The sequence below is a fragment of the Myotis nattereri genome, assembly GCF_964212035.1.
Source record: "Myotis nattereri genome assembly, chromosome: 7".
Lineage (NCBI taxonomy): Eukaryota > Metazoa > Chordata > Mammalia > Chiroptera > Vespertilionidae > Myotis > Myotis nattereri.
This window is the reverse complement of record NC_138082.1, coordinates 89576063-89603006: the sequence shown is the minus strand read 5'-3', so window position 1 is coordinate 89603006 and position 26944 is coordinate 89576063. Positions and strand designations below refer to the sequence as shown.

The 26944-nt window shown below is 41.3% G+C and overlaps 1 protein-coding gene across 1 annotated transcript in view; it reads left to right on the top strand.

Moving 5' to 3' along the window:
• Nucleotides 1-26944, top strand: part of CNTNAP5 (contactin associated protein family member 5) — an 865111-nt gene that overhangs the window by 394566 nt on the left and 443601 nt on the right. Inside the window, 1 exon segment of the mRNA XM_081095918.1 lies at nucleotides 4768-4952. Coding sequence (XP_080952044.1) covers nucleotides 4768-4952 — 185 coding nt within the window.

Here is a 26944-nt window from a genome sequence, read left to right as displayed (position 1 = left end):
GAATCTATACAAAGAAAAAGAAAACACAAACATTCCTGAGTAGTAAAAACAAACAAACAAAACCAGAAAAAAACAAAATCAAGACTATTACATTATAGACAAAAAACTAAATATAAATTGATTTTAAAAAGGATAGAAAATAGGCAAGTGGTATGAGGAGGTAGTTCCTGAAAAGGTAAATAAAAATAAACATATTTTAAATTTAATTCATATTAAGAGAAGCTTATAAGAAAACTATCCAGAATTGTAATTCTTTTATGTATCATACAGACAAATTCCAAAAACATGAATGGATTTTGTTGACAAGCCTTTGAAGAAAAGGCAGTTTCATAAATTGCTAGTAGGTGTTTAAATAGATTGAAATTTTATAGAGGACAATTTGGCAGTGCTTACCAAAATTACCATCTCTAAAAACCTTTGGCCACCAGTTCCTCATCTAAGAATGCATACTATAGAAATTCTTGCACACATAAAAATGACCTGTATGTATAAGATGTTTTAGCAGTTTTAAGTAAGACAAAAAGCTCAAATATTTATCAGTAAAAAGCTGATATGAATTTAATGGAATACTCTACAGCTGTAAAAATTTAAAAAGTTCTTTATTTACTTTTTATTTTTTTTCAATTATCTACACTAATAAAAGAGAAACATGCAAACTGGTGTCACTCCGCTACTCCCACCAGCCAATCAGAGCAACTATGCAAATTAACCCAACAAAGATGGCAGTTAATCTGCATACACAGGCGCACAGTGAAGACTGAAGGCTCTGGCCAGAGTGAAGACTAAAGACTGAAGACTGAAGACTGAAGATTGAAGACAGAAGACAGACTGAAGACTAAAGACAGACTGAAGACTGAAGAGGCTTGGCTTCTCCGCTGTGGCCGGACCGAAGGCCTGGGTCCCAGGTTCCGGAGGAAAACCAGTGCCAGCAGCCAGGGGCAGGAAGGCCTATTGCGCGAATCTTCATGCAACAGGCTTCTAGTACTGATATAAGAAAATACCATGAAAGATGAAATGAAAATGAAAAGGTACAGAAAAACGCTTATTGTATTTCATCATTATGGTAAAATATTTAATGAGGGGAATAAAGAATACATATCTTTGCTGGTTTGCTTTTTGCCTATAATTTTTCTTGATAAAGAATAAGACATTCATATCAGTGATGACCTACAGGATAACATGCACAGCTGGAGGCGGGGATGGGAAGATTTGTTACTATATCTAAAAAGTTAAATAAAAAATATTGTTAATGTTCATAATTAAATTTGTCTTTTGAAGCAGAAATCATAGTGTAAAATATGTTCAAATATTTTACACTAAACATTATTATCAGCTCTATTAAAGAATTCAGTGTATCCCTGAAACCCCCAAACAGCACATAGAATAAGTGGGTTGTGATTATGTGATTACTGTGCCATTCTATGGCTTGTTGTGATTTAGAGTTGTTTCAAGGGTTTTTTTTTTAGGCTTATTATTATGAAATTCTTATTAAATGTCTGTTTTCCGTTCAAGAAAAAAAGTGAGTTACATGTTGAATTCAAAGTGAAAGCTCTAATATTAACTATATTTGATTTATTACTTAGAACCAACAGTTATATAAGACAAATTCCCTCCACCAATTCTTGGCTCTTCTTTCTAAATATTTTCTTCTATTTATTGAAAAATTTTTATTCTTTTTTTTATTGATGTTTAATGGACATTTAAAAATGCAAACATTTACATTACACAGTTATATGTTCACATATGTGCATACCCAGGAAATTGTCATACCAGTCAATATGCCTCTCCTTCCAGCATCTGCATACACCTGTCCCCTACTGTATCCCCACTGAATAATTCCAGCATTTTTGATAGATTCCCTAAGGTTTTCTACAGTTCTGTTCTTTCCTTTATTGTCTCTTTTGTATTACTTCTCTTTTGTCTGATTGCACTGGCTAGAACCTGCAGGGAAGGTTGGAGATAAATGGTAAGAGCAGACATTTTGACTTGCCCCTAGTCTTAGCAGGAAAACATTCATTTTTTTCACATTAAGTGTGATGCAAGCTGTAGGTTTTTGTTGATTACCTTTATCAGGTTCAGCAAGTTCTTTTATTTCTAGTTTGCTGATAGTTATCAAGAATCAATATTGAATTTTTGTACAATGTTTTTTCTTTGTCTATTGAGATGATCATGTGTTTTATTGTTCCTCTTGACCAATCATTAGCTCTTGGATACGTTTTATTTTAAAATAAAAGGGGTATGTGTGCATGCATCTGTGTGTGTGTACATGTGTTTGTGTGTGTGTGTGTGTGTGTGTGTGTGTGTGTGTGTGTAGATGGGGGGGTTGTCTTTATTCTTTCTTATTTCATGACTGGTATAACTTCTCATTCACCTTCTCAAAAATCCTAGAACGCACCTGAGTCTTTCCATTATTACCCCATTTCCAATGTCCAAGTGACTCGTGAGACCACCCCATCCTTCTTGTGCTCTCTATCCCTAAGCCCTTGTCCCCATCTACACTTTCCCAGTAGCACTGCCAGTTTGCCCTGTAATAAAATTGCATAGAGCAGCCAAAATGACCTTTGCTAAATGTTAATCAGAGTTAGTATCTATGATTAGTGATTCAACTATGGCTCCCATTCCTTAAAGGTACAATTCAACCTGTAAACTCCCACCCACTAGCACAGTCATCTGGAATGATATAAGCCAGGCCTGTGGTCATGACACTGGGCCATATGGAATCCCTCTACCCTGTTCCCAAACTATCCCTCCAAGCTGAGGCACCTGCTTCTCCTGACTGTGTACCATGTTCCCTGTTTTTGCCTAACAAATCTCAGGCCTGTCACCGCCCTATAAGGAGGCCTTCACAGCCCCTGGCCACAAGTTACCTTGGCTCCCTGCACTGACTGCTGTGTACCAATGGCATACTCTATGTGGCTTTACTTACTAAAAATCTCCACAGGAGACCTTCACAGAGGGCAGTTCGCCTTTTAACTCTGTATCTTCATCTCCTTTATACATCACTTGTCACTGTGAGTCGCATGAGTATATCTCATTACCTCTTTATAGGAGGAAGAAGAAAGGGAGGAAGGAAGGAGGAAGGAAGGAAGGAAGGAAGGAAGGAAGGAAGGAAGGAAGGAAGGAAGGAAGGAAGGAAGGGAGGAAGGAAGGAAGGGAGGAAATGAGTGAGAAAAATAAGACAAATATCTATGAGTTTATTAGCATGATTTGACAAATTGTGAGAACTCAAAATCTATGAAAAAAACAGTAAATAAATCAATGAATTCCCTGGCTCTTATTTCAACTACAGTATGTTTGCTGTCTCCTCCCTACAGGAAGCGGTGATGGAGGCCTTTACGGAGGTGGAGTGAATGCCTCCAGGATAACGCCGCTTCCTGTCCTGAATGCCACACTGAGCAAGCTGTTACAGCTGCTCTGGTAAAACACACTGAAGAGAGAGGAAGGAGGCCTTCAGCTTGCAGTTACTAAGGGGACCAAATATATAAATTATTTTAAAAAAAACCCCGAAAGTATGTATATAAGTAATAATGAGTTGCATTTATGTGTTCATTTTGCTATGTCTGAACCATTCTGTAGATGAAAAATATGATCTTTTTGACAATAGGGTAAAGGCAGGGACTTCCTTAAAATTGAAGGAGGGTTGGGGAGGAGGGAAAACCAGGCTGACTTGATTAAAAATGTACAGAAGGTGGCCTTGGCCCTGGAGAATGGGCTCCAGGGTGAGCACAGACAGGATGCAGGGAGCTGCCCTGCGAGCCTGCCCCCTGAGGTCCTGGGACGGCTTTCCTTCTGCACCCAGTGTGACCTCGTTATTTTGTAATGTTCCAACTCCTAACCACCCACGGGTTTTTCAGTGTCGCCCTATGTAATTGGAACCATATCTCTGGTCCCATTAAAAACCATTGTTTAAAAAAGAAAGAAAAAAGCACGCCTCTTCCCCTAAGTCTGGCACATTCTCCCAAGGGGTGTCTTTCAAGCTCAACTTGGGCTAAATCAACACATATGGCCCATGGCATGGTGGAGTGGACAGACCTCTGGACCTGGACTGCATCCCTGGACACACCTCTGGGGCACGTGTGCTTGCGCTCACTGAGCCTTAGATTCCTTATTTGTGAAATGCAGATAATACTTTTGCCTTCGCAGATGAAAAATGGAGGTGGTAAAATTCCTATTTAACCCTTTGTAAGCCACAAGTGTCTACAGATGCAAATACATTCAAACTACCGTGGTGTGTGGGGATGGTTTCCGTTTTGGACACATGGCAGTTAACTGGTTAAGTGCCACTCATATAATAGGCACTTAAAGTGGCAGCTAAAATGCCTATTTCCTCCCCTTTTGCTTTGCCCACAGACTTACCTAACTCACTGTGAATTATCCAGTTCACTCTCTGCTGAAGCACAATTCAAGGTCCACTTTCTCCATTCAACACCCATTCAAACATGAAGAATGAATACTGTTTCTAAATAGGATAACCACAATTTTCGATAGAGTTCCATTAGGATAGAGTTCCTTTATTATTTAATTGTTCAAGTCCTGAAAACATGTCATTTCATGTCTAGAAGGAGATAGGCATGTCAATTGACCTATAATTTGTTCCTGGTACTTGTGGGAAAGCTTGTAATTCCTTCCCAAGCCCAGCAGTGTTCCAGGCCTGTAGAGATAGAACTACCTTTGCCTTTAGAGCGAGCTGGCCTTGCTTGCAGAACAGTCTAGTCTCAGGCTGCCCTCAGTCACAGATGCCATCCTCTCTTCCTCTCCTCTTTACAGATGACAGCAAAACCAGGTTCAGCAGCAGCCAGCCATCAGCCACCCTGGGCAGCCTCCTGGATGACCAGCACTGGCACTCGGTCCTCATTGAGCGGGTGGGCAAGCACGTGAACTTCACCGTGGACAAGTACACGCAGCATTTCCGGACCAAGGGAGAGGCCGATGCCTTAGACATCGACTATGAGGTGAGTTGATACTCCCTACAGATCCCCAGGTGCCTTGCTTAGGATCAGTGTGAAAATCAGTAAAAAGAAGAGCAATAGAGGAAAAGCTCACACTGGGGCTTATCTTCCCCTCCATCAAAGCCCAGGCAGCCTACAGTGGAGGACTCCTTGGAGAGATTCTGAGCAGTGAGCTGGGGAAAATGCCCAGGAAATAATGTTGGTAACCCACAGGCATCAGCTAATTGTGTGGAAATTTTAAATCAGCAAGACTCATTTGTATTTGATTTCTTTTTTTTCCCCTACTTCTAGCACCCTGTATCACTATTTAGTCTCCTGGTTAATTAAGTCATTCTTTAAAAAAAGAAAAATGAAATTCAATTAGCTGGGGTAATGGAAGATATAAGAATTATACTAACATAATGTTACATGTCAATTATACCTCAATAAAATAGGAATGATAAATAATACCCAAAGTAATCTAAAATATGCACTGTGGGCACTTGTCTTTGACTGTAATTTGTAAGCAAACTTTTGACTAACACACATCAACAGTTGTTTCTTCCTTATAGGAGAAGCACAATGACACACCAATGCTGCAAAACAAAAAGGCTGTGCAAAATTCTGCAAAGTGAAAGTCAAAAGATAATCCTTTTTGCTAGTAGTTCAGTTCAAAAATATGTGCTTTGCCCCTACTGTATCCCAGGGTCTCTCTCGGTAATAAAATTAAAGATTACAGAGGCAGAGTTCGTGAGCTGAAGAAGCTTACAGCCTACTAAGCAGAAGCAGACCTGGAAGGAGTGGTGCAGAGCAAAGAGGTGAAAGCTATGGTGGAGAGCAGCACTGGGCACTGTGGGCAATTCTGGGAAGAGGTCACTGAGCTCAAACTAGAGAGGTAGAGACAGGGTTCCAGCAGGAGACTCGGCTAAACCTCAAATGAATATGGGTTTGGCCTGATGAGCAAGGTCAGAAGGGTGGACCAGGCCAGAGACCCACTGCAGAGCACAGGGCATAACTCTCATCGTCCATTGTCAATGGGTTTTAAACAAGAGACAGGCAGTTGTGTTGTAGCCAACTGCTACTGCCTCATGTAGACCAACTGGTAGACTTTAATGAATGTTGTAAGCTAAGTTACATAAACTTAGAATTAAATAGAGTATTTAAAAGGTCATACATTTATTAATTTTTAATTATTTACTACTAGAGGCCCAGTGCACAAAATTTGTGCACTCGCTGGTGGAGGGGGAGGGGTCCCTCAGCCCAGCCTGCACCCTCTCACAGTCTGGGAGCCCTTGGGAGATGTCCGACTGCCCTGGAGGCAGGAGAGGCTCCGGGAGCTCACTGACTACCAGGGGGTAGCTCCTGTGTTGAGCATCTACCCCCTGGTGGTCAGTGGGTGTCATAGCGACTATTTGTTCCGCTGTTTGGTCAATTTGCATATTAGCCTTTTATTATATAGGATAGAGGCCTGGTGCATGGGTGGGGGGCAACTGGTTTGCCATGAAGGGTGTCCTGGATCAGGGTGGGGGTCCCACTGGGATGCCTGGCCAGCCTGGGTGAGGAGCTGATGGCTGTTTGCAGGCTGCCCAAACCCCCTTCATGGTGGGGGTCCCCACTGGGGTGCCTGGCCAGCCTGGGAGAGGGGCTGAGGGCCATTTTCAGGCTGCCCACACCCCCCTCAGGGTGGGGGTCCCCACTGGGTGCCTGGCCAGCCTGGGTGAGGGGTTCATGGCTGTTTTCAGACTGACCAAGCCCCCTGGCGACTGAAGCTCCCAGCCTTTCCTTTTTCTCTTTATTTTTTTATTCTCTCCTGCTCCGTGGCCATGGTGACTGGAAGCAGGTATCTGGGGTTTATTTACCTTCTATAATTGAAACTTTGTTGCTTTTGAGTGGAGCTCAGAGCTGGTGGCAGTCTGGCTTCCTCCATCACTGGAGCAAGCAAGCCCTCTGCTCGCTCCAGTTCCGTGGCTGCCGCCCACCATCTTGGTTGGGTTAGTTTGCATATAGTCGCTCTGATTGGCTGGTGGGCATGGCTTAAGACATAGCGAAAGTATGGTCAATTTGCATGTTTGTCTATTATTAGTTAAGATATTACAGCTATCTATATAGCCACCACTCCATCCTAAATAATAAAAAGTTAATATGCAAATCAATGGAACAGCAGAACAAACAGTCGCTATGATGTGCACTGACCACCAGGGGGCAGATGCTCAACGCAGGAGCTTCCCCCTGGTGGTCAGTGCACTCCCACAGGGAAAGTGCTGCTCAGTCAGAAGCTGAGTGCATGGCTGTCAAGTGCAGCGGCAGTGTCCGGAGCCTCTCTCACCTCCGCAGCAGTGCTAAGGATGTCCAAATGCTGGGTTAGGCCCACTCCCTGCAAGGAGCAGGCCTAAGCTAAGAGTTGGACATCCCCCAAGGGCTCCTGGACTGGGAGAGGGCACAGGCCAGGCTGAGGGAACCCCCCAGTGCCCAAATTTCGTGCACTGGGCCTCTAGTCTATTTATATGTGCTCAGGTTTCTTACTTCTGCAGTAACTGTGTGGTGGATATGCACTCTATTGGGCTGTTACAGTGCATCTCTTCCCAATTCCATGTCCAGTAACATTCCTTTGACAGCTTGAAATCCACCATGGTGGGAATATTTTCACCTGGGATATTGACAAATAGTATAAATCATGTAGACAAGCTACAGCCTGTATGCCAAGCCTGGCTTAAAGCCTGTTATCCCCAGACTGTGTGTTAAAAAAACAAACAAACAAACAAAGAAAACAAACTTGTAAAGGGTTGTCAAGAAATTAAGAAATAAAAAGGAATGTAACAAAGACTGTATGTGATTACATATAAAAATAGTTCAGTGAAAATTCAATAAAAGCATTCTATAAGATCTAATTGGTTACATGGAATTTACAATAAAGATTATTATACATTTTTTGGTAAATTATTTACACATTGCTTATACCAGTAAAATAAGCCTATGTTTGTTTATATGCATATGTACACACACACACACACACACACACACTCACACTCACACACACACATGCATGTCTCTGTGTTGGCAGAGCACCATGAATAGCCATATTTTAAATCTTTATCAACACACCACTTAAGGCAAGGGATAGTGTAAGATAAAGCAAGAGTGAGTGAATACCCAGGTGATGATGAGTTATGTGAACCATGTTAAGGAACTTAAATTATGAGGGATGAGTGAATGCTGAACCTGAATCCAAGTTTGGCTGCCTGCTGCAACAAGAGCCAAACTTGTGAACCAAGGTGCTGGTGAGAAGGAAAGTGGTTTATTCAAGTGCCAGTGACTTGAGAAGAGGGGATTCCTATCCCAAAGCCCATCTTAATAGGTCTTGCCAACCCAGCTAATTATACATGGTTAAAGGGAAGTGGAAGTTGAGTTGAGGGAAACAGCAGGGGATTTTTCTGCAGATGTGAAATTTGACTTGGCTGGTCCTGTTTCTGATACAAATTTTGCTCTCCTGTGTGTCATCTGGGTGAGTCTGCATATCTGGTGGTGACTGGAAACAGGAACGCCATGTTACACTGTGTTACACCAAGACACTTAAGCAAAAATATGTGATTTCACAAGTATATAAATTTCTACTTCATTGTTAGTTAACCCTTGCCAGGATTTCAAGGTTAGCTCAGTAGTAGCATGAGGAGACACAAAAAGATTTTTTGCGGGATGATGACATGACCAGTTTTATGGTTTAGACTAGTAATTCTGAATGTATGTTTCAGGACTCAGTCCAATTAGTATGCCCTGGAAAGTTGTTAAAAATGAAAATACTCAGTTTCCACTTAAATTTACTAAATTAGAAACTCTGGGAGAGGAGCTCAATAATCTGTTTTTCAAAATCCTCCAGGTGACTCTGATACAACCTAACATTTGAGAAACACTCTTTTAGAGCAGTTACTTTGAAGCAGGTATTCTGAAGCTTAGGCTTCTGGGTAGGAGGAAGGAGGGGGATGCTGGGCATATAGTTGAAAGCCTTGTTAAGAGACAACTTCAATAACCAGTGGGATAGAGAATAGAAGAGCGGTGGTAGAGATGAATCATTGTAAAATTAATATCTGACTTATGTTTTTATTCAATAACTATTATGAGCTAAAAATTATTTCTTTTGATACTAATCTTAGTTTAGGATACCGTGGATAAGATATGACATTCATTAGCTTCCAAAGAGAATTTGTCAGTCAGTCTTTGACTAAGAATCCAAGATACTCAAGACATTATTTGAGTTGCTTATAACTAGAAGTAATGGATAACCATCTTTAATTTTCAACCTTGCTTAAGTGATTGAAAAGAGAAATTACACAATGTTGAAATTGTCTTAAACCAAATAGACATATTTTATGAACTTGAGTATAATAAAAATCACAAAATTATGTTTAAGTCTCAATATTCCCCCAAATACCTTATCTCTAATGGCAAAAGATGATTGTAAAGTTCACCTAGTTGTCTGATTTCACATTTATTTCCAGATTAATGTCTATTTGTCTGTGGTCTCCTTTGTAGAGAATCTTTAAGGAATCACAGCTGAGTGGCATTAAAGTGAATGTCACCATTTAGGAAAATAAATCAAATGAAGTCACTCAATTTGTGAAGTTGGAACAGATTTTTTTTTAAAAGAAAAAGTCTAAATTTCTAGGTACTTCATCAAAAAGGGTTTCCTAGTTTGAGTATATATATTTAACTATTCCAGTGAGGCAACCTCTGCTTCAGAAAATGCCTACCCTTTCCAGAGCATGAAAGAAGAAAGATTGACTGGAATGGTGAGGTTGGAATGTAAGAGTGTATATCAGGAGAACTCTGGAACAGCTAGAACTCACCAGGTTTTGAAGTTTCCCCTTAAAGGTCATGTGTAGAAGAAGAGCACTGGGGACAAAAATCCAAGCTCTAATCAATCACATTACCATTAACTAGTTGTAGAAGTCTGGAAAATTAACATTCTTAACTTCTGTTATTCAGAAGTAATATTAGCACTTTTATTGGAAGGAATATTTAAATCTACAATTTATTTTATAACAGTATTGTCCATTAATCAGAATTTGGGTTATTGATTTGATTTCTGTCATGGTCCTACACCTGCACATATGAGCCCTGGACACCACTGGGATGACTGATTTCAGGCCCTCTGGTTCCATGACCCATTGTCAGAGCATATACTTTTGCTCGACAGCTAAACCCTATCAAATTCTAGATCAGGGCTAATTATATTATGCAAATCTATGTTCCTCTTCAAATTTTAGCATGATACAATAATATTTGGCAAGAAAATATGGTAGTCCCATTGCTCTCTTAGACTATGTTACTGACATCAATCAAGTAGCATAATGCCTTTCTATATGGCATCTTTTGGGAAATTTGCCATATTATAAAATATGCAGTTGTCTGCTTCTCCTTCACTTAAAAGATTATTTGAGACAAAGGCTCAAATAATCTTTTATCAAAAAATGAAAAGCAGAAATAATGTATTCCTTTGCTTCTCATTGGAATGTCATCCCAGTTCACATCACTCAGCCTGTGTAACTTTCTCCAAATGCTTGTGAGGAAGACACCAGCAGTTCACTTCACTTCCAGTCTGGAGCACAAGGGCTTTAGAGAAGAGATTTTTAGAATCTTACAGATCCCAGTTCTCTGAGATCTTACAATCCCAAAAGTCTTTTCTTATTAAGACTGCTAACTGATCCCATTTTGCATGTCTGTCTTACAAGCACCAAAACTATTAACATATTTTAAGATATATGATTTACATGTTCTAAATACCAATAAGGCATTTTACAAAATTAAAAAAATGTATTTTAATAAAACTTATTACAAAAAAAATGCTAGATTAAGTCAAACTCTCTAAATATTTAAAATTATGTGTGTGTATATCCTCAAAAATAAGTTTTATCAAAGTTTTAAAGAAAATATGAGGTATCATTTTTATAATTGAACTAGAGGCCTGATGTACGGAATTTGTGCAAGAGTAGGCCTTCCTTCCCCCAGCTGCTGGCACCTGCCTCCCGCAGGCACCCAGGACCCAGGCTTCCCTCTGCCCACTGGCACCTGGGACCTGGGCTTCCCTCACAGAGGAAAGCCCTGCCCATCCGCCGCAACCCACTGGTCGGTGGCCTGGGCCTCCCTCTTTGGGGCGACTGTGGAGCCCCCTGATTGATTGCCCCACCAGCTGGTGGCTCTGACCTCCCTCTGTGGGGTGATCATGGGGCAATGGCTGTCTTACAAGCACAGGCCTTGACTGGCCTGGTGCCAGTGGGTGTCATAGTGTGGTCCCAGATGGTCATTGTGCTGTTTGGCTGTTCAGTCAATTTGTATATTATGCTTTTATTATATAGGATAGTGTCAGAAGTCCTTCTAAGTATGATATAAATTTCAAAACCCTGGAAATACAATGTATGAATACATTTTTCCAAATTAAAACAATATATATTCACAAGACCTTCCACAAAATATCTATATAAAACCCTAATATGCAAATCGACCAAATAGCAGAACGACCAGCTGTCACTATGATGCACACTGACCACCAGGGAGCAGATGCCCAATGCAGGAGCTGCCCCCTAATGGCCAATGCACTCCCACAGCGGGAGTGCAGCTCAGCCAGAAGCCAGGCTCAGGGTTGGCCAGTGCAGCGAGGTGGCGGGGGCTTCTCCCGCCTTTGCAGCATCTCTGAGGAGCAGTAAACCAAGCGGTAAGGAGCGAGCAGGCAGGTGGTTAGGAGCAAGGAGGCGGGTGGTTAGGAGTGAGCAGGTGGGCAGTTAGTAGCAAGGGGTTCCAGATTGCAAGAGAGTGCAGGCCAGGCTGAGGGACACCACCCATGCATGAATTCCGTGCACCGTGCCTCTAGTGCAGTGATGGCGAACCTTTTGAGCTCGGCGTGTCAGCATTTTGAAAAACCCTCTTAACTCTGGTGCCGTGCCACATATAGAAATTTTTTGATATTTGCAACCATAGTAAAACAAATACTTATATTTTTGATATTTATTTTATATATTTAAATGCCATTTAACAAAGAAAAATCAACCAAAAAATGAGCTTGCGTGTCACCTCTGACACGCGTGTCATAGGTTCGCCATCACTGCTCTAGTGTATATACAATGACATCACCTCTCAAATAACTTGAAAACATACTTCAAAATTTAACTAGTAAAAACTTCTACAAATTGTTTTTAAAATGGTAAGTCAATGGAAAAATAGGTAAAGGACATGAATATATTAAAAATATAAATTTCTCTCAAATATATGAAAAGATGCTCAACCCTCACCCCCCCAAAAAAAACATGCAAATTCATGGTACAATAATATTTTTAACTTAGATTGCAAAGACCAAAAACTTTAGAATCTTGGCATGCACATGAAGAAACAGAGTATTTCATACAATGTTTGTGGGATTATAATTAAGACAATATCAAAGAGAGGATGGTAGCTTTAAAATTGGAAACACGCATTTCAATCCAACAATCCTGTTTCTAGCAATTTATACTAGAATGATAAGCAAATGTTTGCAATGGGCAATATTTTATGAATAACAAAAAATTAGAAATTCCCCAAAAGTCCACCAAAAGGGGGTTGATGAAACTGAATGGTAAATCCATAGGGAAACGGACCCTCCAGGAGGCCGAGTGACCTGCACTGTCCCATAAGCCATGCAGCCAAAGCCTTGCCTGCAGCTGATCTGGGTCTGGCAGGACACCTCAGGGATCTCCCTAAACACAGGTGAGTGGAGGCCTGCAGGAGGGGCTCCAGCCCATCTCCCCCGTGCCCCTGCCCCATGTGAGGCTGCCATAGCAGTTTCTCATCACCTGCACGTGGAGACTGGAGCTGCACCGCCTGGAACTGCGTAACTGTCTGGATCAGGTGTCCAGAGCAAAGGCTACCACAGCTGGCACTGTGGCCATCTGGTCTGATTTCTTTCAGTTTTGTCTCTTTTTGGTGTGTGGGACAGGGACCATGGGCAGCTCCAGTGCTCAGCCACTCTTCCCTTTGCTGTCTGTGTAAATCAAAAACTATGTGAATTGAAAAGTGGCTGCTTCTCCTTTACCTTCACCAGCCATCAGGCAGGCCTTGGACTTGGGCTCACCTGTTCTCTGTGTGCTTGAGAAACCCCTGCAGAAGTATTATGTACCATTAAAAGAATGAGGCAGCCCTACATGTTCTGATATGAACCATCTCCAATGTAAATTGTTAAATGAAAAGAAAAGGCAATGTTCAGTGCAGTGTAAGCATTACCTGTGTTTAAAAAAGAGAAAAGACTGTATAGGCTTGAAAGCACAGAGAGAGACAATACATCTGGAGGGTATAATGGGATGGAGAAAGCAGGTAATCAGAGAGTGGGATCAACGAGTAAGAAGCCAGACTTGCTGCATTCATTGTTTTTAAACTCTTTGAATTTTGTATGGCATGCCAAACACTATTTCAAGAAGAAACCGAGGAAACAGAAGATATGACTTAAAAGGTATTTCTTATAACTGCTTCAAAAATTGCATCTTCTGATTTCTGTTTATAGTATTTTTCAAAAACATTTCACTTTATAATGTTATTAATTACTTATTTTTAACCATCTCTCTCATCGTCTTCACCCCAGCTTATAGACTTTAAGATCATCATAAGGGTGGAGACATTCTTTTTTACTTTTATCTATCTCTAAAAGTTGTGTCTAGTACATAATACACATTCAATAAATATTAAGTAAATGCAAAAAGCTTCTTGTTGTGAATTATAAAATACTAGATGCCCATTGCAGGAAGATTCCTGCAAGAATAGGGCTTCGCTCCCATCTCTGTTGCTCCTACCCCGCCCTTCTCTGCCACTTCTCTCCGGCCTGTCTCCACTATCTAGGCTCCGTTTCTTGGCTTCCTTCTACAGTGTCTTAAGTCTTCCCTCCCAGCCGATATATGCAAATTAGCCACCATCTTTGTTGGTGGTTAATTTGCATATCACTCTGATTAGCCAATGGTGGGCGTAGCAAAGGTATGGTCAATTTTCATCTTTGTCTATTATTAGATAGGATAACATTTTATGCCTTATTTCCCATAAGAAATTCCTAATAGGTCTTGAATGCTCAGAGGTCAGCGCTTTCTGCCACTCCTACTTTAGTTCATATTGCCTCTCTTAGAGCTCAGATGTGATTGAAGGACTGGACAGACACAATGCAACCTTTTATTTGTTGATTGAAATAACTACAGATCATTAGAGAAATTGTTTTTCAGATCATGTGATAGTATAATTATTATTGATCCTGTTTTTCTTTGGAAAAATCTGTTGCAAAGCTAAGTAGAAGGCTTAAAGAAGAAAATAAATAGATGAAAATAAAATAAGGGGAAAAATGAACAGTTGCAAAATGGACTAATAAGAAAATATAGAAGAAAAAACGTTCTTATTTTGAGGGCATTGTGTGATTTTGTTTAATCCTTGCACAGCCTGGTGAGGGAGTTTGTTATGTCCTTTATCACATACATGAAACCAAGAAGGAGGGAGTGCTGAGTGCCCATCCCTCTGCCCAGGAGCCAGAGGAACCGCAGCAGGATTGGAGGCCAGGTCTACATGGCCATCCAGGAAAGACCCTCCTGATCAAAGCTTTCTCTCTGAAGGAGGGTTAACCCTGTCCACAGGGTACTAGCAGCTCTGGCCCTTATCCTGGGATCGACATGAATTCAAGTCTGGAAACGCCATTACCTGGGGCTGTTATTTCTTCCTAGTTTTAAGTTGAAGATGTGATTTGTGGACTTGCTAATTTTATGTTTGCTCAAGATTTATAACAGTGAAATGGAATATAAAGACTTCTCCTAAATGTATACTGAAAGTAAACTAATTGTGTGGAACATGATCGAGGGAATATTTTATTATCAGTATTATACACACACAAAAAAACCCATATTGTTTTTATTAACAAAAACTAAAAAGAAAACACAAAAATTCTTGTTTCATTTTAACTATTCCTAGGGGGTGGGATGTGTTTTAATTATCTAATTAGACAGTTGAGGCTTGCTGAATTTGGGCTAAATTATTGTAATGATCAGTAAATAGTACCAAGTCAGTCAGGCTCCGGCTGGATGCCTTAGGGCTGAGGCAGAGTGCAGATGGAGTTCCAAGTGCCAGAGGTCTAACTCTAGGAGTTAACAGTAAGCTAGCCAACTATTGAATAAAATATGTCTGTCTCTCTGACTTTGACAAGGGTACCTCAATAAATGTATCCCACAGGTCCAAGCATTGTCCACACCATAAGCAGCTGTCCCGTCAGTCCCCAGCCCTGTGGTCCATGTCCACCACCAGGAGGGCAGAGGCCAAGAGAAGAGTTCAAGGCCTCAGAGTGGTTCCGGGCTGTGTAGGTAGGGAGCTCTGGGGTGCTATGTGGGGCAGGCACCATGCCGAAAGGTGGTGCCAGCTATACCCCCCCATAACCCCCTCCCATGAGGCTGGAGGAGCTGGCGATGGCCCTGTGTTTCAGCAGGTGCTCTTCTGGCCTGGCTGAATGGGGGTCCTAAAGTTAGGATTTCCAATGAGCTTCTTGCTTGGATATTGAAATGTAGATGATTTAACCCATTGTCTAAGTAACCTGAGGTAAATATTGTGCATTCATTCAGGAAAAAAAAAATATATATATATATATATATATATATATATATATATATATATATATATATATAATCTTTAACCAGTTAGGCTGTGTCTGCACCTGATTTCTGTAAGTCTGTAAAAAGATATTGTATTTGGAGACAGGAACCATAAGCTAGCAATTCATCGGGTTTGGGCCAAGAGCAACACCACCAGCGATAAAAGGGAGGATGGACACAAGCAGTGATGCTCCCTCTGCCTGCAGGTGTAAAGTTCCAGAAGCTGGAGCTCACAGGGCTGCTCCCGCAAAAAGGCGGAGGACTGGTCATGATGGTGGGAATAGTGGTGGTTTCCCTGCTGTATTGGACATCATCTCCCCCTTGGGGCCTCAGCGCCTCTCCAGGTGGTGTGGCACAGTGTGTGCAGGACTAGGGAACCTTGGGGATTTGGATGCTTTAAGACTGGGAAAGTGTCAGGCAAACTGGCACGCAGTTCACTTCAGCCTGGCCTTGTTCATTGAGACTTTACCCTCTGGTACAAGACACACAGGAAGCTGGAGGCCAGACCATTGAACAGTGGGCCGGAGATGGGCTCTAGACTCAGGGATGATGGTCTGGGACCCACTCTTGACTGCAGGGCCTTAGTCAAGCAGCTACGCCCCTGTAGGCCATTGTTGTCTCAGCTTTAAAGTGGAGCAAATCATACTATACAACTCAAAGTTTTTTAAAAAATGAGAAATTAAAGACAGTTGTTTATATGGAAAATAATACAACAATCCTATATAATAAAAGCCCACTGACCATAATGGCATAATGACCAGAACGACTGCTCGACCAGTCACTATGAGATGCATTGACCACCTCTCGGTCCCTCCCCCCAGCCTGCAGGCTCCCATTGCTGGATGGCGAATGGGGTACCAGGGTGGGTGGCAGCAGGGCAGGACTAGGGAGTGGCAAGAGGGTGAAACAGCCTCTTGGTCCCTCCCCATGGCCCTCAGGCTCTGATTGCTGGATGGCAAATGAGGAACCTGGAACCATGGGGAACTGGGGTAGGTGGTGGCAGGAAGGGACTGGGGACTGGTGAGCAGGAGGAAGATGGCCCTGATTGTAGGCTTGGCCTAGAGACCCTACCCACGCACAGTTTCATGCACTGGGCCTCTAGTTAATGGATCTACACTAATAAAAGAAAAACATGCAAATTGGTGTCACTCCACTGCGCCCACCAGCCAATCAGGATGATTATGCAAATTAACCCAACAAAGATGGTGCTTAATTTGCATATGCAGGCACGTAGCGAAGACTGAAGGCTCCAGCGCCAATGAAGACTGAAGACAGAAGACGACTGAAGACTGAAGAGGCTTGGCTTCTCTGCTGCAGCCGGAGCGAAGGCCTGGGTCTCGGGTGCCAGAGGAAAGCCGGTGCCAGCAGCCAGGGGAAGGAAGGCCTACTGCATGAATCTCTTCGTGCAATGGGCCTCTAGTCCTATCAAATAAAAGAGAAACATGGTAATTGAAGGACGACTGCTACCCTTCCCATTGGCTAATCAGGGAAATATGCAAATTAACTGCCAGCCAAGATGGCGGCCAGCAGCCAGGCAGCTTGAAACTAACATGAGGCTTGCTTGCTTCAGTGACGGAGGACTCCAACATTCCCCGCCTGCCGCTACAGGCGTCTGAGCTGCAGCTCTAAGCAACTATGTAACAAATATAGAAGCTAAACAAAACCCCAGAAACCAGCTTTAGTCCGCAGGGCTTCAGCCAGCAGGATCGCAACATTGTAAGCAAAGGCCAGAAACCTACTTTCAGCAGCGGAGGCCTAAGAGCTGGAGCCAAGCCTCAAAGCTAAAGCTGGGCCAGAATAAAAAAAAAAAAAAAAAAAAAAAAAAAAAAAAAAAAAAAAAAGGAAAGAAAAAAAGGAGCGGTTGGGAGCTTCAGTCACCCCCAGCCTGAAAACAGCCCTCAGCCCCTCACCCAGACTGGCCAGGCACCCCAGTGGGGACCCCCACCCTGAAAGCTGTGTGACCAGCTGCAAACAGGCATCATCCCCTCACCCAGGCTGGCCAGGCACCCCAGTGGGGACCCCCACCCTGATCCAGGATACCCTTCAGGGCAAACCAGCTGGCACCCACCCGTGCACCAGGCCTTTACCCTATACAGTGAAATGGTAATATGCCTCCCGGCACTGGGATCAGCGTGACAGGGGGCAGCGCCCAAACCCCCTGATCACCCTGCTCTGTTCCTGACAGGGTGCAGTGCCCCAAGCCCCTGATCAGCCCTGCTGGGTGCCTGATAGGGGGGAGCTCGCCAACCCCCTGATCGCCCTAGAGCTCTGTGTGTGACAGGGTGAAGCGCCCCATCTGTGTGTGACGGGGTAGAGCCATAACCTCCTCATCGGCCCTGCCCTGAGTGTGAGAGTGGCGGTGCCCCAACACCCTGATCAGCCCTGCTCTGTGCGTGACAGGGGGCAGTGCCCCAACCCCCTGACTGGCCCTGCTCTGTGCATGACAGGGGGCAGTGCCCCAACCCACTGATTGGCCCTGCTCTGTGCGTGACAGGGGGGAAATTCCCAACCCCCTGATCGGCCCTGCTCTGTGGGTGATAGAGAGCGGCGCCCCAACCCCCTGATTGGCCCTCCTCTGTGCATGACAGGGGGTGGCACCGCAACCTCCCCATTGACCCTGCCTTGAGTGTGACAGGGGACGGTGCCCCAACCCCCCAATTGGCCCTACCATGAGCGTGACTGAGGGTGGCATCACAACCTCCCGATTGCCCTGCTCTGTGCATGACATGGGCAGCACCCTAACTCCCCAATCGGCCCTGCTCTGAGCCCAACCAGGGGCTGCACCTAGGGATTGGGCCTGCCCTCTGCCACCCGGGAGCAGGCTTAAGCCAGCAGGTCGTTATCTCGTTATCTCCCGAGGGGTCCCAGACTGCGAGAGGGCACAGGCTGGGCTGATGGACCCCCCTCCTCCCCCCCAAGTGCACAAATTTTTGTGCACCGGGCCTCAAGTAATAATATAAGAATAAACTGTGTTGCATGTACTCACAACTGTAAACCTTCTTTGGCCCCACCCTGTATAAAGCCAATGGACACTTGCCACTATTGTTATTACTAAAATAAAACCTTTTCTGAGAGAGTGTTGAGGCCAAACGCAGCTGAAGTATAAGGGCCAGCAGCTGGCCTTGGTCTGAAGTGGGAGCCTGAGTGGAGGGGTGGGTTGCGCTGAGGCAGGAAGCATGGACATGAATAAGACACCGGATATCAACAAGGGTGGGGTTTTCTGATTGATGTTTCCACGTCGGGACCTGAGGCATTAGACAGGAAGCATGGGTGTTAATAAGACATTTTATTTCAACAAAGAAGAGTTAAAGAGATCAATATTTTTTAACCATTTTGATTCCTGTTAATATTTAAAAATCAAAAGATTTTACAAGAAAATGGAGGTTTCTGGTCTCATTTGAGATGGCAGAAATTACCCTCCCTTTGAGGGCATCTTCCAGAAGGGCCAGGAACTCTCCTTGTTGTTCAGCAAGCACCAAGCCAGGAAGTTTTAGAAGTGTTTAAGAAGACAGTCATTTGGATCCTTTTCACATATGCCATTCGTTACAAAGTGGACAATCAGAGCACAAGTGAGGCAATATTGACAAATTATCAGAAATGCAAATCAGAGAAAGTCTCAAATTTAAACAGGGCCAGAGAAAATGCCAATAAGGAGGAATAAGCTCATTGCCATAACATTTTCCTAAATTAAAAAAATAATAATTGAAAATAGGCAATGATCATAAAATGATAGCAAGAGCTGTCCCTTTTTTTCATTTTTCTCTTCACAAAAATATGAAGCTCATAAAAACCAATGGGCTTTTTAAAAGGAAAACACAACATAGTTAGTTCCAGCTTTCTGACAACTAGAAGGAAAATTATGTTTATTAATTAAAAAATGCATTACTCAGTTTAATTACTATTAATATAAAATATAAATTAAAAATATTACAAGTTTCAGACAGCAACATATTTGAAAAGCTGCTATTCATATAGTTCTTATTCAGAAATCATTGAAAATAATGACATAAGGTAGCGTTTTGGAAGAACTTCGTAACAGAAGTTTCTGCCAGTAAGAACAGTCCTGCCAACAGCACCCACTGTGCGCCAGGATCCACTCTAAATGCTTCCACTTTACAGACTCATCAAGCTAAGTTACTTATGTGAGATGAGTATGAGCATTATCAACATTTTACACATGAGAAAAAAAAGAACCACCAGGAGTGAGAAAGGTATTATGACCAAGGCTCACAGAAAGTACGAGGTGGGTCTGTGCTTCAATTCTGCCAGGAAACCCTTGAGATGGTGCTTTTGACAATTCACTGTAAAATGGTGGAGGAGGGATGCGGATACACCTCACGCATGCACCTGCATGGTCCTGAGGAAGAAGTCTGTGCTGCTGTGGGGTTGGTTGGAGGCTGACCCACACTTCCTGCGTCAGCAAACACGGTCGCATTGGTGTGGCAGTTCCTGCCACATAGCAGCTGAGAGAACTTCCTGAAGGTTGAAGCAAAGTTTCCACACACATTCAGCAAGGGGAGCCCTCTCCTGTTGGTTCCGCTGTGTTTCTCTCTTACTCTCTCGCCCGCCCGCCCGCTGGGATTTATTTTGGATACCTGGGATTTTCCTCTTGTCAATATGAAGCATATGTTTTCATTCTAACTTATTTGCTAATAAACTAAATCTGTAATTCAATAATATGATTATTGATTATAATTTCAAATTCTCAACTACTTAAAAATATAAAAATACGAAGCAGGATAAACTTGACCACTCACCTGTGCTTTTTGTCTCCAACCGAATGTGCTCATCAGTCCCGCTTCCCCGCTGGCGGAGAATCCGGCCTGGTGATGAATGCTGACTAGCTGCTGCCTATGCAAAACAATTACTACTGTGCAATCGTGGGGATGTTGAGCCTTCCCCTCTCCCACTCTACTTGTCTTTTCCCTGGTTGGGTCATGGGTGGGAGGCTGGAGGATTGTCCTCTGTCAGCAGAGGCCTGGGGTATGGGCCACTCCTGCAGCTGCTGGACATAGACCTGCCATGGCCTCAGAGCTTTGCACTCTCCCAGACCTCCAATCCAGACACCAGCTCTTTACACATTGATGTGGGGCCTTCGTTCATCCTTATTCCCTATCCTGCTCGCACAGGTCGGGGGTCCTCAGAAGCCTACCTCTCACTATGCCGGAGTGGCCAGTTCATTCAGAAGCGGCCTTGACACACTTCTCTGTTGCCACCTTCCCTCGGCCATTGCTAATCTGTCTTCCTTCCAGCGAAGTTTTGCTCTGGAGCCGGAATGAATTTAAGGCAACTAGAATAGGCTTACAGCCACCACTGTATGGGAAGCAGAGGAGAAAGAACTCTGACTTCCAAAATCTGTGACCTCCATCCACAGCCACCCAAACCTTATCAGGTTTCAATCTCCCAAAGGGAACCAAAGCCCAGATCCGCACTTCTATCTCTCCACCCCGGTCTCCACCAACCTTCTCCAAACATCATCCATCCAGGCTAGAAAGAGTTTTTGCCCTCCTCAATGTGATGGGAAATGGCAATTTTATAATATGCAGTATTCTTCATCTTAGTTAACTTTAAAAACTCTACCCCAAGTCCTTCAAACTCTACATTTGGCTATTTTAAAATAGTCTTTTCTCCTTTCTTTTCAAGATATTGCCCTGTGACTAATATTTTCCTAAATCACAACTAAGTTAAGTGGATTCTTAATTTTTATTTTATTTTTTTACAATTTGAAGAAGCTGGTCAACATAAAAATGAAAGGAATAAAATTACCATTACATATTTAAAATTATAGAAATTAATAAGAACTTAAATCCACAAAAAATTTTATACACAGATGTTTGTTGCAGCTTTATTCATAGCTTCCATATTTGGAAGCAATGAAAGGTCTTTTACCGTAGTAGGTGTATGAACAAACAAACTGTGTTACGTCCAGTCAATGTCATATTATTCAGTGCTTTTAAAAAAATGAGCTATCATGCCATAAGAAGATATAGCGTAAAAAACTGAAATCTCTATCACCAAGTAGAAGAATCCTATATAATAAAAGCCTAGGTGGCATTGCATGATGCCCTCACATGATGCCATCACAAAATGGCCACTGCGACTTCGTCACAAGATGGCTGCCGTGATGCCACCACAAGATGGCCACCACAACAGATGGCCAGCAGGGGAGGGCAGGGGAGGGCAGTTGGGGGTGATCAGGCTGGTAGTGGAGTGGTTAGGGGGCAATTAGGCTTGCAGGCAGAAGTAGTTAGGGGCAATGAGGCAGGCAGGCGGGCGAACGGTTAAGAGTCAGCAGTCCCAGATTGTGAGAGGGATGTCCGACTGGTGGTTTAGGCAGGATCGGGCCTAAACTGGCAGTTGGACATTCCCCGAGGGGTCCCAGATTGAAAAGGGTGAAGCCTGGGCTGAGGGACACCCCAGTGCACAAATTTCATGCACCGGGACTCTAGTCTAATATAAAAATGCTGCACACTATATGAATGTCATACAATTGTATGACATTTTAGGAAATAAAAAATGATAAAAATGATAGAGACAGTAACAAGATAAATGCTCAGCAGGGAGGGATGAACTGGAAGAGCACAGAGGATCTTTAGTGCAGTGAAAACATTGTGTGTGAAGCAGTAACGGTGGATGCATGACATTATACCTTTGCTCAGACTCATGGAATGTGCTAACTGAGAGGGAACTATGATGTAGACCATGGACTTTGGGTGATTATAATGGATCAATGTAATTTCACCAATAGTAACAAATGTACTGCTCCAGTGAGGGATGTCTGTCGTGATAAAGGCTGTGCATGTGTGAGGGCAGAGAATGTAAAGGAAACCTCTGAACCTGCCTCTTATTTTGCGATTAACCTAAAACTTCTCTAAAAATTATCTTTAAACAAACAATAAGTAAGAGAAACAAATATTTAATTATATTTGTACATAATACATTTGATTTATGCAAACAATTTATGATACAAAAATTTAGTTTTTATTAATGTAAATTACTCAAATTGAAAATATTTGAACTCTGCAACAAATCAACAAGGAAGATTTGGTCAAATAAATATTTTACAAAACATTTGTAGAAGTAACAAGTTCACTGATTTTTTTTTTTTTTTCAGAGTATTTCTTTCCCAAGATTTATGAGCCATTCTTAAAGAGTCAAAGATAAAACTCCCTTAGTTTCTCTGAGAGACAAATCTAGATTTCACATAAATACTTGAAAAAATAAAAAAAGACTAGATCTTAAACTTGTTTACTACATAAAATATTAGCACATATATTTTAAGGTAAATGAAATACAAGTGTTGTTTAATCAAAGTTCATTACTAATTTGTGATCTATTAACATAATTCAACTCATCAGTAGATTGAACATAAAATACCCAATATGCCATCACATGGATTTCTTCAAAGCCAATGGATGAAACTAGGCATTCATTTTTAACTTCAAACTAATAAATAAATATGCAAATAAATGATTTATGTGTAAATGGCAGTAGGAGACCTATTATGAGTAAGCATCAATATTATATGTTCTTGGAAAATATATCAAAAGTACACTACTTTTTTGAAAGTTATATACCATGCTAAATTTTTTATTTACTAGATTTTAGGAAGTTTTGACCAGGTCATTGAAACAAACAAGCAAACAAACAAAATATATAAAAATTGAGTATACAAGAGTAAAGTGTTTTTTGTTTTTTATTTTATTTTAATTGTGTAACACTAGTCAAATTGAACACATAGGTTTCATGTGTGGATTACTAATTTACAAAATCTGTATATAGGACCATGTGCCCACCACCCAAAGTCAAATCTTCCCCTGTCACCTTTTTTCCCCCACCCCACTCCCTCTGGCAACCACACAATGCTCTTTGTGTTCATAAGTTTCAGTTTTATATTCCACATATGAGTGAAATCCTACAGTTCTTAACTTTTCCTGTTTGACTTATTTCACTCTCATAACTGTCTCAAAATCCATCCAAATTGTTGTAAATGATGCTATTTCATCCTTTTTATGGCCATGTAGTACTCCATTGTGTATATATACCACACATTCTGTATCCAGTCCTCTATCGTAGGGCACTTTGGCTGTCTCCAACTCTTGGCCACCATAAATAATACTGCAATGAACATAGGGGTGCATATATCTTTGCGTATAAATGACTTAGAGTTTTTCAGATATATATCCAGGACTGGGGTTGTTGGGTTGTATGGTAGCTCTATTTTTAATTTTTTGAGGAATTGCCAGACTGATTTCTATCGTGGTTGTACCAGTCTACATTCCCACCAGCAGTGAATGAGGGTTTCCTTTTTTACCACAACCTCTCCAACACTTTTGCTTGTCTTGTTGATAATGGCCACTCTAACTGGTGTAAGGTGTTTTTTTGTTTTAATTTGCATTTTTGTTTTAATTTGCATTTCCCTGATTGCCAATGAGGTGGAACATCTTTCATATAGCTATTGGCTGTTTGTATGTCTTCTTGGGAGAGGTGCATTTTCAGGTCCTCTGCCCATTTTTTTGATTGGGTTGTTGGTGTTGAGTTTTATAAGTTCTTTATATTTTTTGGAATTTAAACCTTTGTTGGAGCTACTGTTTGCAAATATCATCTTCTATCTTGTTGGCAGACTATTTGTTTTGTTAGCCTTTTTTTTTTTTTTTTTTTTTTTTTTTTTTTTTTTTTTTTTTTTGCTGTGCACAAGCTCTTCAGTTTGATATAGTCCTATTCATTTATTTTTGCCTTTACTTTCCTTGCCTTTGGGGTCAAGTCCATAAAATGTTCTCTACCACAGTATATTTTGAAGTCAGGTAGTGTGATACCTGCAGAATTGTTCTTTTTTTTTTTCTTTTTTCAGCATTGCTTTGGCTATTCTGGGTCCTTTGTGGTTCCATGAAAATCTGATGATTTCTTCAAAAAATGACATTGGGATTTTGATGGGGATTGCATTAAATCTGTATATTGCTTTGAGTAAAATGGCCATTTTAACTATGTTGATTCTTCCAATCCATGAACATGGGATATTTTTCCATTTTGTTGTGTCTTTTTCAATCTCTTTTAATAATGTTTTCTAATTTTCAGTATATAGGTCTTTCACATTCTTTGTTAGGTTTATTCCTGGGAATTTTATTCTTTTGGTTGTGATTGCAAAAGGAATCATTTTTTTCATTTCTTCTTCTGAAGTTTTGTTGTTGGTATACAGGAAGGCAATGGATTTTTGCACATTGATTTTGTATCCTGCAACTGGACTGTATTTGTTTATTGTTTCCAGTAGTTTCTTGGTAGAATCTTTAGAGGTTTCTAGGTACAGCATCATGTTGTCCACAAAAAGTGACAGTTTGACTTCTTCCTTCCCTATTTGGATGCCTTTTATTTATTTCTCTTGCCTTATTGCTCTGGCTAGTATTTCCAGTACTATCTTATATAATAAAGAGGTAATATGCAAATTAACTCTCATGCCCTCACAATATGGCCACCTACAACCAGGCCAGCGGAGGGGACAGTTAGGAGTGATTAGACCCACACACAGAGGCAGTGTGGGGCGATCAGGTTGGCGGGGGGGCAGTTAGGGGTGACCAGGCAGGCAGGCAGCTGAGCAATTAGGAGCCAGCAGTCCAGGATTGTGAGAGGGATGTCTGACTGCCGGATTAGGCGCAATTCCTGGGATCGGGCCTAAACCAGCAGTCAGATATCCCCAAGGGGTCCCAGATTGGAGAGAGTGCAGGCTGGGCTGATGGGACCCCCACCCCCTGTGCACAAAGTTCATGCACCAGGCCTCTAGTGTTGACTAAGAGTGGACATCCTTGTCTTGTTTCTGATCATAGGGGAAAAGATTTCAGTTTTTCACCATTGAGGATGATATTGGCTGAGGGTTTACCATATTTGGTCTTAATTATGTTGAGGTACTTTCCTTCTATTCCTATTTTATTGAGCATTTAATCACAAATGGATGTTGTATCTTATCAAATGCTTTTAATGCATCTATTGACAAGATCATATGATTTTTATTCTTTCTTTTGTTAATGTGGTGTATTACGCTGATTGATTTGTGAATGTTGAACCATCCTTGTGCCACTGGAATGGATCCCACTTGATTGTGATGTATTATTTTTTGAATGTACATTTGTATTTGATTAGCTAGTATTTTTGGTTAGGATTTTTGTATCTGTATTTATCAGGGATATTGGTCTGTAGTTTTATTTTTTTGTGATATCTTTGCCAGGTTTTAGTATCAGGGTTATATTGGCCTCGTAGAATGTGTTTGGAAGTATTGCCTCTTCTTCAATTTTTTGGAAGAGTTTGCAAAGAACAGGATTTAATTCTTCCTTGAACATTTGGTAGAATTCACTGGTGAAGCCATCTGGTCCTGGACTTTTGTTTTCTGGGAGGTTTTTTATGGTTGTTTCAATTTTCTCACTGCTGATCTGTCTATTTAGATTTTCCAGTTCTTCATGGTTTAGTCTAGGAAGGATATATATTTATATATATATATATATATAAATATATATATATATATATATATATCCATCTCTTCTAGTTATTGAATTTTATGGCATAAAGATTTTCATAATATTCTAGTATGATCCATTGTATATCTGTAGTATCTGTGGTGATTTCTCCTCTCTCATTTCTGATCTTGTTATATGGGTCTTTCCCCTTTTTTCCTTAGTGAATCTAGTCAGAGGTTTGTCAATTTTATTAATCTTTTCAAAGAATCAGTTCTTTGTTTTATTGATTTTTTTGTATAGTTTTTTTTTTGTTTCCTATTTCATTTAATTCAACTCTGATTTTTATTATTTTCTTTCTTCTGCTAACTTTGGGTTGCTTTTGTTCTTCTTTCTCTAGCCTTTTAGGGTGTGATGTTAGGTTGTTTACTTAGAATTTCTCTCGTTTATTAAGATAGGCCTGTAGTAATATAAATTTCCCTCTTATTACAGCTTTTGCTGCATCCCAGAGGTTTTGATATATTGTATTATCATTGTCATATGTCTCTATATATCTTTTGATCTCATCTGTTATTTCTCTTTTGACCCAGTCATTTTTTTTGTAGTATATTGTTTAATCTCCATGTATTTATAGGTGTTTTTTGTTTTCTTTTGTTTTTCTTCCTTTTTGCAGTTGGTTTCTAATTTCATGGCATCATGGTCAGAAAATATACTTAGAATAATTTCAATCTTTTTTAATTTGTTGATGCTTGTTCTGTGACCCAACATATGGTCTATCCTTGAGAATGTTCCATGTGCACTGGAGAAAAATGTATAGTCTGATGTTCTGGGATGGAATATTCTGTAAATGTTGATTATGTTCATTTGGTCTAGTGTTTCATTTAAGGCTGATATTTCTTTATTGATTTTTTGTTTGGTTAATCTGTCTAGGGCTGTCAATGGAATATTA